The sequence below is a fragment of the Pinus tabuliformis genome, chromosome 2_2, assembly GCF_031772625.1.
Source record: "Pinus tabuliformis cultivar Carrire ecotype Pingquan chromosome 2_2, CPIR1, whole genome shotgun sequence".
Classification (NCBI taxonomy): Eukaryota; Viridiplantae; Streptophyta; class Pinopsida; order Pinales; family Pinaceae; genus Pinus; species Pinus tabuliformis.
In genome coordinates this window covers 185,428,440-185,440,092 of record NC_142300.1, presented here as the reverse complement: position 1 = coordinate 185,440,092, position 11,653 = coordinate 185,428,440, and the positions used below count along the sequence as shown (strand labels likewise).

The following is an 11,653-nucleotide window of genomic DNA, read 5'->3' as shown; positions in this document are numbered from 1 at the left end:
ATATATGAATTGAATAGAAGCAACAATCTAATGATGCAAAGTAATCAGATCAAACAAATTGTTCAATTAATTAACTTGGAGTAATTAACATAACTTTGCAAAGGGATGTCAATGAGGTTGACACTCAACCTAGCCCTTCCCAAATATCTACACAACCACAAATGTATGAAGAAAAATATTATGTAATCACTGGAAAGCAATCACATAACAACAAAATTTGTTAGAGGCTAAAGCAGGAAGCCCTTGATTTAAAACTATGTAATATCAATCTTTACAAAAATATCAAGGTTGGGGACAAAAATCCAACCCTTTTACAATAAAAATGAAAGCATATATAGAGAAATACAATCCTGAAGTTTTTTTCCCCTGGGAAAAAGTCGTAATTTCCATTAATGTTTAAGAAAATTACATTCTGTAGATGCCGAGGCATATTCAAAAGCAGGCAGTATGCCTGTCAAGTTCACTATTTCTGTTATATCTCCACGCAGGGAGCATGTTGTATCTGAGAAAAGTATCAAAATTTGATGTCCTGCTCTTCGAAGAGAGCATATATATCCTATATATATCTGAAGATGTACAGAAAGTCTTTATCTACAGTAAACTGTAAATAAACAAAAAACTATCATAACCTATCATCATATAAATGGGCAATATAGCCCATCACACATGTGGTTCTACAAAAGGGCGGTGATAGTACTGGTAGTAGGTGCCTTCTGTGTCCTCCTGAATCCACCAATCTTCTCCTATTCTGTGCGCAGCCTCTTTGGAGAGTTGATCTGCAGTGGTGTTCTGCTCCCTGTATATATGATGACAGGTAAAAGATTCAAAGGACATAGTCAGTCTCTTGGCTTCCTCCAAAATATGTCTTAAAGCATAAGCATGACAATGAGATGCATTGTTAAGCCAATTGCAAACAACTTTTGAGTCTCCAAATAGCTGCAGGTGACGGCATCTTTTATGAATAGCAAAATGGATAATATGTTTAGCTGTAAGGAGCTCAGAGTAATTGTTAGTGCCTCTGCCAAGATATATTTGAATCTTAAAACTATGCCTGTCAGATAAATGAAGAGTAGCACCCCCCCCACATCCGTCAGGTTGGGCCGATCCATCAAAAAATGCCCAAGGTTTGGTGTGATCAATGGGAATCGGGGAGAGAGTTCGAGGGGTAGTTATGGTAATATCATCAGGTATAAGATTGTAATCAGCAACCGTGGAAAGGATGACCGAGGGCCAGTGGGTTCTCTTCAATTGAAATATCGATAAGTTGCGAGCTATCCATATAGCCCAGCAGATCAGCAAAGGGAGATTTTTGGCTTTGCCAGGATGTTCAGTGCACCAGGATGACCACGCCTCCAGAAGGGATGCCCCGCGCCAAGGATTCAGATGAGGGAAATGTGAGGTGATGTCTTGCCAAATGTGTGTGGTCACAGTGCAGGAGAGAAAAAGGTGCTCCGTAGTTTCTTCAGCAGCTAAACAGAGGTGACAAAGAAATGGCCCGTAGAAAGATCGTTTGATGAGATTGGAACCAGTCGGGACTTTGTCAAATATAATATTCCACATTAAGAGTCTAGTTCTTGGAGCAGCCTTTAATTTCCAGATCGACTTCCATGCACTGTGAATGTCAGGTGGCATGAAGGTCTCCATAAGTTTAAGATATCCTAACTTAGGAGTGTATGCACCATGTTTGGCATGTGCCCATATAATCTCATCCGGCCCGTCCAGGAGTCTGATATTGGCCTGACTGAGCGCAGAGGTGAAATCCTTCCAATCATCAATCCACTGGTGTGGCAAGTTCAAAGCTCTGTCTGTCAACCAAGCCTGCTGCAGAAATGTGGTGTTGTCTTGGTCCCCAATATGTTTAATATATACTATGCCTCTGTCATTAAGTAAGCGCACCAGATCCACCGGGAGTCTGTGTGCATTCCCACAGCCTACCCAGGGATCCACCCCGATCCTAACCGCATTCCCTTCTTTTATGCGCCATGTAATGCCTTCTCTTATCAAAGGGATAGAATCAATAACAGCTTTCCAAATATTAGAATATTGCGTGTTGTGTCCAGGTCTGGTGCAAAGCCAATCGAGAGTAGACAATGGCTTTATATATTTAGAATGTGCCACCCTGGTCCAGAGGCTGTCCGCTGTTATTAGGCTCCAACCAAGCTTGGCAGCCAGTGCTTTGGAGAATATGGCCAATCTCTTGACTCCCCAGCCTCCCCATCTCTTAGGTTTAGTGATAGTTTCCCATTTGACCCATGCAAAAATACGGCCTGTATGGTGTCCTTTCCATAGGAAACGACAGCATATGTTCTGTAAACGGTTCAGTATACCTCTGGGTATCCAGGCCAAGGCCATCCAATACACTGGAGTTGCTTCTATAACTGCCTTAATGAGAACAAGTCTACCAGCTCTCGAGAGGTATTTGTGAAACCAAACTTGTAGTCTTTTCTCCACCTTGGCGATGAGCCATAACCAATCAGCAATCTTGTAACCTGCTGGCTTCAGCCTGAATCCCAAATACTTAATACCATCCGACAGCTCCAGATTAGAAAATGGGAAGCGCTGTGAGGCAAAGATACCTTCATGTGTCGAGCATCCAACAGAGGTGATAGAAGATTTGTTATGATTAATTTGCATACCTGTAGCCCGTTGGAAGAGTCGGAAGGAGTTATGAAGGGAGGTAGAGTCACCAATGCTGCCATTAAGAAAGATAAGGATGTCATCCACAAATAGAAGGTGAGTAAGGTAGAGATCTTCCGCTATTTTGATGCCAGTGAGTTGTCGACGAGCTTTGGTGGATGAGATGATCCTACTCAGTCCCTCCATGATCAGCAGGAACAGTAAAGGAGACAGTGGGCAACCCTGTCGAAGCCCTCTCTCAGATGTAAAGAAAGGTGTCGCTTCTCCATTGAGGAGCACACTGTAAGGAACATCCAGAATGCAGCTCATAATCCATTTGATAAATTCAAAAGGGAAGCCGATATGAGTGAGCAGAAGCCTTAGGTACAACCAATTGGTTCGGTCGAAAGCCTTTGTGAGGTCGACTTTGAGGATCATTCCCTTCTGTTTCTTGGTGTGCAGTGTATGCAAGAGCTCCTGGGCCGTAGCAATGGCCTCATGTATCTGCCTGTGATGTAAGAATGCAAACTGTTCAGAAGAAATATGCTGAGAGAGTATGGGCTTGATACGATTGGCAATAATCTTAGCAATAATCTTATAAAGGCAGTTACATAATGAAATTGGTCTGAACTCGTCAAATGTGGCAGGGTTATCCGTCTTAGGTATGAGAGCAATGAAGGTAGATTTTATAGCAGATGATATTCTACCTCTTTTCCTGCTATCCTCTACAATACCTAGCAAGTCCTGGCCCAAAATGTCAAAGAAGGAGATATAAAATTCAATTGTCCATCCGTCTGGCCCAGGACTTTTGTCCTTCTTGAACCATTTCAGAGTAGCCTCAAGTTCCTCCATGGTCACCTCCTTGAGAATTTCTTCCGAGTCTTCATGGTCCACAAATCTGGGAAAGAGCTCTGCAATTCGCATGATCTCCAGTATATTTGCATTCCTTGGGGCCTTGTATATGCCTCGGAAATGATCAGATGCCAGTCTAGCCAATTCACGCTGTTCTGATATAATGTGCCCCCGTTCATCTCTAAGTTCCTAGATTGTGTTGATAGCCTTGCGCCCATTTGCAAATTTATGATAGAATTTAGTGTTGTCATCACCTTCAGTGAGCCATATAGCCCTGCTTCTCAATCTCATACTTTCTTCTCTATCCTTCAGAATTTTTGTGCGTTGGGCTATCAGAAGATTAAACTGCTCCTTGTCCTCTGGCGAGTTAAAGTTCCCTGAAGTAGAGGTTTCAAATTCAGATATGATTCTCTCTGCCTCCGCTAGAGTGTGGTTGTCTTGTAACTGCTTCTGATGGGCCCATTTCTTAGAAGCCAGCTTCAGCTCGGATAACTTCCTGACAAAACCCGTAGGTAAGTCTTCATCCTCCCTAATAGGATTATTATGCCAGTAATCTTGTACCAGTTGTATATATGCTGGGTCTCGAAGCCATGCTGCATTGAATTTGAAGGGACTTTTAATCTTGTGAGTGAGACCATCTAGCTCGAGATAGATGGGCCTGTGATCTGATAGACCCCCCGATCCAACCCATTGTCTGGTCCTGGGAAGATCACTATATAATTGTTCTTTAATAAGGAAGCGATCCAGTCTCCTAGCCAAACTTTGTTCTCCACTTCTATTGTTTGTCCAGGTATACTGAAGTCTGGCTGTCGGAATGTCGACCCAGTGGTGGTCTTCCAAGAGAGAGGATAGAGATTCTGAGAGGGAGTCCACTTGTGCCATATGCCCCCATGATTCACTGTGTCCCAGTGAGAAGTTAAGATCACCTCCCAGTATAATATTGTTATCTTGTAGCAGCTGCCTCTCAAATAAGGATCTCCAGAAAGTTAGTCTATCAGTGCAGGGGCCATAGACGTTAATCAGGCGAAGCTCCCGATCCAGAGTATGGATATGAATGTCAATACCAATGTACCCCTTGCCGCCCCAGTAATTTCTGATATCTATGGTTTTGTTACAGACACCAACAGCCAGGCCCCCCGACCGGCCAGCAACATCAAGAGCATAAAATGACCAATGCGGAAGCCATGAAGATAGGGTACGGACAAGTATATCCAAAGGCCAGAGGGTTTCTTGCAAGAAAATGATGTCCAGATGGTCCGAGGTAATAAGCCTCCTGAGCGCTAGTTTTTTAGCGGAACTAGCAAACCCCCTACAATTGTAGGAGAGGATCTTCATAAAGAAGGCGGGGGAGGGCCATCCTTTGCTCTAAGGGCCCCAATAATGGTATGCTGTCGGCCGAGGGCGACTTCCTCATCAGTAGTCTTCCTGGCTTTAGTAATGCGGGATGGACGACCACGGCCTAATTTGTAATGCGAGGGAGGGTTAATAGAATCAAGGCCGATCACATCAGGTCCCCTATCTCTGTTCCGGGGACGAAGGGCGTACCGAGGTGATAGCTTAGGATCAGAAGAGGTCGATGAGATCAGGGGAGGGGGAGCTATGGGAGGGGGGGGGGGGAATCGAGCAGGAGAGAGATATATGAGTCATCAGATGAGGAAGGTGAGAAACATGCGGATCAGCCAAAGAGATGTCTGATGAAGTGCAGGATGCATGTAAATTCAAAGAGATGGGAGAAGAAATTAAACACATACCCATAACCGCAGTGTCCTTTGGAGGGTTCAGTGTGTGCTCCTGAGCCTCTGTGGACGAAGGCGGTACCGGGGGCGTAGGATCCAGAGCTGTCTGGATGTGGTCATTTCCATCGGCTTGCTCAGCATCCCCGGAGCTGCAATGAGGGTCGACAGAAGGCTGTTCTGGCTGATCAGGCAGCGTCTTAGCAGGATTATCAATCTCCGTGGTCGGTTCCTGTGCTTGCCGAGGGGATTTCCGAAGTAGTGGGCAATCTCTGTAAAGGTGCCCCACTTTGTGGCATCTGCGACAACGATATGGTATGCCCTCGTAGTCGATGATCTGCCTTCGCGCAGAATCCTTCCATTGGATGGTAATGTATTCATATAGTCCTCCCCGAGTATCCATATAAATAAGAATCCTGGGATAGGCCATCATACCAGTCTGGAGGTATGAATTGTCATACCCCATATAGGATCCCAGAGCGTTGCCAATGCGTTTGAAAATTTCCTCCGACCAATATTGTAGGGGGAGTCCAGGAAGCCTAATCCAAATAGGGCCAATCCCAATTTTCTCCGTCTCAGGATCAAATAATGGAGTCCACCGCTTGAGTAACACAGGTGCGTGGTCAAAATGCCAGTGAGAAGACAAAACCCAGTTTGTGTGATCGGCACGCGCGAAACGGAATGCAAACCATCCCCGCACAAAAGTCTGTACAAATGGAAGCTCGACCAAGTGGTGTCCCCAGACCTCAGTAACCCATGCCTTCAAACGTGCCGCCGTGTAGTTCCGTCCCCTAATACGACCGACTAAGACCCGGTCCGCAAAATCCATGGCCTCGCCCCACTTAATGTCCTCTTCCAGCCTGAGAAAGTAATCAGCCTCCCGAGATTTAAAGCATTTAGTTTTCTTTCTAGGGCCTCCTGATTGAGAAGGGGTCCGGTGTGTGCAAGGAGCCGAAGGAGGCGAATGAGAAGGTATGGAAGAAGGTAAGGTAGCGGGGATACCAGCGGAGGGGGCGAGTGATATGCCAGATAGGGGGTCCGAGAGGGGAGGTACGGATGAAAAACAACCAGGTGAGGGACCAAATAACCTTGTAGAATCAGAGGTATTCCAAACAGGGTTAGAGTAATGCAGCGGGTGTGATAAACCAAAAGACGGTGGAGTTAACCCGAGGGATGGGGATGTCGAACCAGCCACAAACCCTAGGGTCGCCGGGGAATGAGAAGGCGTCGAGAGGGCCGGCCAGGTGGGGGGGTCCTCCGGAAGAATCACGGGCAAAGTTCTGGAGGATTCACCATGCACATACTGTGAATATATCCCAAATATATCACCATACAACATTCCGTCTGAGCTGGCTTTGGGGGTTCTCCAGATGGAGACCCCTTCCAAGGGATCCGCGGAGTAGTCTACGCTTTCCAAGTCATCCATGGTAACGGCTTCTCGAAACGGTGAGCGAGTCTAGCGGAGGAGAGTTCCCAGTAGTAACACGGCACAGTAAAAACCCCAGGGTAAACCAAGATGCTAGTGCAGATAACGTCAGAAGGTTACCTGACTGTGAACGACCTCAAGGTAATCGGAAGCCCTGAAGGTAGGAACCAAACGGCAGCAAGACGGCAGCATCGAACGGCAGCATCGAACGGCGGAAGTGCAGGCATCTGTAACGGAGAGCGTCCAGTATTGATGTAGCTATGGTAGGTGTAGAATGAGTACAGGGACCGTAGAGTTCTGAAAACCCTACCCAAACCCTGACCGCACCGAGGGTCTACACGCGAGCCGCTCCATCATGCCCCGTCTATATCAGAAGGGCTATGATCTCAATCCTGAAGTTGTTACAAGCTTTCAGGAATAAAATCCTAACATTTAAACTACAAATAAAATCAATCTCTAATTAATTGCAAGAAATTTGTAAAATCATGTTTGATTGTTGATGATGCTCTTCCACCTCCTCCTTGAAAACTACTAATGTTGATTTGAATGCCCTTCGAATGTTCAACTTCCTTCTTACTAGCTACCTAAAAAATATACGATTTAATTTATATTTCAGGTGCCATTTGTATATTGGCTGCCTAAGAAATTCTTGGTTTAATTTCTTAATTACTTTCTTGAAAATTTGCAATTTGATCCTCAATTTGTTGATCTTTTACTACTAGGTGTATTTTTACTAATGATTCATCCCTTTGAATCTAGGATTTCAAAACTGCTTGTTGATATTATGAAGACATTTAACTTGATTCTTGACGACTGGATACTTTGTTGTAAAATATCTTGCTAAATAGTCAACCACTTCCTCGAATTTGTTTTTTATCCTCAAATTTGTATCCTCTTCTTTAAATTACTCAAGTATTGTTGACTAGAGGAAATAAACTCGATACTTGTTACTTGCCATCTCATGTACCAACATTCCTCAAGTGTATAATTGGTCCTTGAATCTTTGAATTAACCCTTTGAAAATTATCTTTTTCCACAAAGTTTTGTCACCTTTGCAAGATGAGAATCTGTTGCAAGTTTCTTTTATTTAGGCTTTGAATGACCACCTGCTGCAACACACTGATAAGCTTGTCCACCATATCCTCCTTCATCTTTTGCATTTCTAGAAAAACTACTGTTGTTAAATAAAACCATAGACAATGAATCATCATTAGTAGTTCTAGTAATGAATTGAATAATAGCCTTATGCCTAAAGCCCATAATACAATTCTGTAAAGATATGAATTTGGCAATGTTTGGCTGTATATCTGGACATGAATGATCACAGTCAAAAGCATGACCATTTACTCCACATTTCTTATGACAAGCATGTTTTCATGATCCCCAATCTCGATTTGTATTGCACAAGGATCTATGCTTAGATTGCAAACCATATTATGAATCATAAAGCGTTTTCTTTCCAATACACAAATTTGTCATTTTTGATGTATGAGTGTATCCACTGTCACCATATATTGTGAGCTACATTGATATTCATTTTGTGTATCGTGATTGAATTTCATGTTGTATCAGGGGAAGCCTGCAACTATGCTTTTAATGCCTCCAAATCTGAGATCATCCTTTATGATAAGGGAAAGTAATGGAATGTTACTTAAATAACCCAGAACACAATTCATCCTTCTCTTTTATGAGTGGACCTCATTCTCATTTTGACGTTATATCTTGCCATAATTTTTAAATATAATTGGATAACAACCTCAATGCCTGCTCAAAAAGAAGTACCTGCAAAATTAACTTAGATAGAATCTTAATTATTGAACCAGGATTCCACCATAAAAACCTAGATTACAAGCAACAGGCATTTTTTGGAATATCTGGAATTGTTAAACAGGAATATCATAGAAGTGTGGCATTGGTTTTTGGTTGTTGAATTTAATTTAATTCTTATGTGGAATCGTGATCCCAAAAAGATACCTTGTTGTAAGAAAACCTTTGGTGTCGGTAATATTTTAACCTGTAAATAGAATCGCATCATCATTTGATGGCCTCATTTTAACAGATTTCCTTTGTTTTTGTTATGAAAAATAACATTCCAATGGACCCTTTCCACGAAGTATTTTCGTTTGATAATACACCACGAGCTCCAGCATTGTTGGTCATTACATTATGTACATTTTATGCTTTGTGCTTTGCTTTATATGTTTAAATTATTCATGTGAACGCATTCAAAAATATTAGTAGATATAGAATAATGCATGCACTATCTATAACAGTTGGATCTAGATAGATGCAGAACCTATAGCCTCGTGTATCTATTTTCTCATCTGGTTTCACAATCCTTGATCCAAAATTGGTGTGATTTACCCATGAATTGGAGTTTAGCTATAATGTGCTCGAAGCATTTCTTTTTGGCATCATATTTATCTAGACTCTAACTTATCACCACGGAATTCATCCAAATTGTTGACTATCGGCGATGTCAATCAAAACAATCAGGATATTGTCGTGGAGTCAACTTCCTCAATAGTAATAGAACCATAATATTTTCTTCATGAAAGGCATCCGTAATTTTCCGAAGATAATAATGCAGTGAATATGAATGCAATAATGCTCGCATTTAGGGTTCAGAACTTAACCATGGGGTTGATCACCTGAAGCTAAACAAGGTTTCATATTAGAATGAACAATAGAAGGTAAAGGATATGACATTGTTTTCTGGAGTCTGTCTCAACAATATTAATCAAATTTCATTCTTTGAAAACCATGGGCCATACTTAAACTTGAATAGGTGTTGGCTGCAAATATTGTTCCATTATAAGGATATCAACACCCACAACATAGATGTCATTCACTGTTTGCTTTATCTCTTCATTAGATTCTCCAATACCCAACATTATGGAATATTTTGTCACCATATATCCCATGAATGTCTTTACATGCTTCAATACAAGTAAGCTTTGGTCATACCCTCATCAACATATCTACATTGAGGAATTTGAGCAACGATGACCCTCCAACCTTACGGTGTTCAACATCTTGATGTCATATCAGCCCAACACTTGCACACATTTCAAGATCGCGATGACTAAGTTGGGCTATTTTTGGTTGACCACATGGATTTACAACTTCCTGTCCTCCTTGAGTTATATCAATTATATGTTGAAACCACAAGTAGTCAGCGAAGAAGGGTGCTAGTTGTAAGTGGTTTTTATGAAAGGTCCTCCCCTATTTACTATGTTCTACCACAAAACCCAAAAATGGTTTTATCAAAACAGACAATAGAATACCCCCCTCCATTAAACATCGAGCATGTGGAGGGGCCATGCAATTCACCAATCTCCAAGGGCCAATATTCATTGTTGAAAATTGCTTGTGCTTTATCCTATTCTTTTCAATTTCTCGGATGCCTCCTCAGTGATCAATTCACCTTGGATGCATGGAAATTTGACATCTGAGTATTGTCTTGACTTTACTTTTAACACTTGAAATTATATTTGGAAGGGAGAATCTCTTATGGAACTTATATCGATGTTGCATTTCTTTTTCGATGAATGGGAATAATCCCATATTGGTCGGAGGAATTTAGCTTTTGGTGTTTATATATGCCAATGCTTTGATTGTTCCATCAATCTATTGTTTTCTCATATTGCCCCTCTTATCCCGTGACGCGGCGCTTGCTATGCTACGTTGGTCTTGGCTTGTAACTTGCAATATAAAGATTGACTTGGATATGTAATGTTCTTAATATTTGAAAGGTTGGTCTTGGCTTGTAACTTGCAATATAATGATTGACTTGGATATGTAATGTTTGAATAAGGCTTAAAGATTATTCATTTTTTTAACAAATTATTATAAATATTTAACAATATTTAATTAGTAAAATTTTTATATTTTATAAAAGTATTATAAAAATATAAATTATTATGTTAATAAAAATTAGAAATGTGAAAGGGTATTTTAGGATCATGAGATAAATAAGATAGAGGGAGCAGATTCGAATACAGGGATGAAATATGCCATGAGAAAAATGACGAGAAAGAACCATAAGACCAAAAAAAAAATTGGTTCATTCTAACAAGAATATGTTACAACATTTTCCACTAGTAGTTTCTTCTATTTCATGATATGTTAGCACTCCTTAGTTTCCCAAGGCTGAGAAAGGAAACCAAAGAGGTAACCACATACCAACTTTTGACTTGGCAGCTAGCCCTAACAAATCAGAGAGGGCTCTCTCTAAATTCAACCTCGCAACCAATGGAAATGACTGGAGAATATTAGGGTTTTAGGCTAGTTATCGGCTTAATGACCATTTGATTTAGGTTTGTTGGATAAGAAGCACATCGTCTAGGAACTAGGCCAAGTATTCCAAAAGATTAGGTGTAGTCATAGAATGAGGCAAGATAGATGTAACCAGTGACACAAAGTGATATGTCATTGTAGTATGGTGAGGATCAAATCATATAGAAGGAGTTAAGTGAGCATAATGAATTCACTTGTTTAGAGGATAAAACACTTGTATGATAATCTCAAACAAAACAGAGCATTTAGACAATATATTATGTTTAACACTTAAGAGACATGGGAAGAAACATGGATAGCTATTGAAAACGTCTAATAATCAAATGCATAGGAAATATTGAAGAAAACAATGCCATTGACCACAACACATGAATCCCATAAAAATAGTTGCAACTGTATAATATTTTTGCCAAAATCAAGTACATTGGTTCAAAATGTATGAGCTTCAAATATCCAACCCCTGATTACATTACATTTCAACCTAATATAGGAGATGAAGTTGAATTCCTCCGAATGAGGTCGAATTCTATCCTCAAAAAGTCAACTAAGCAGGTACATGCACCTATCCTATCACTGCCAAATTTTAGGGAATCAAAAAGCAACTTTTCCCCTAACTGATCCTATCTCTAAAAGAGTATCCAATGTTCAACTTAACCATAGGATATTTACATTTAAAATGCCTTCAAAACATCTAATATACCATTTACATTTACCTTATTTCACTTTA

The 11,653-nt window shown here is 41.1% G+C and overlaps 1 protein-coding gene across 1 annotated transcript; it reads right to left on the bottom strand.

Annotated features, from left to right (window-relative positions):
* Window positions 1–660: 660 nt before the first annotated feature.
* LOC149192008 (uncharacterized) lies at window positions 661–6,627 on the bottom strand. The gene is made up of 3 exons (XM_089406809.1): window positions 5,220–6,627; window positions 3,723–4,748; window positions 661–3,623 (listed from the first exon to the last, which is right to left on the bottom strand). Exons 1-3 carry the CDS (start codon window positions 6,625–6,627, stop codon window positions 661–663), a joined length of 5,397 nt encoding a protein of 1,798 aa, XP_089262935.1.
* Between the last annotated feature and the right edge of the window lie 5,026 nt (window positions 6,628–11,653).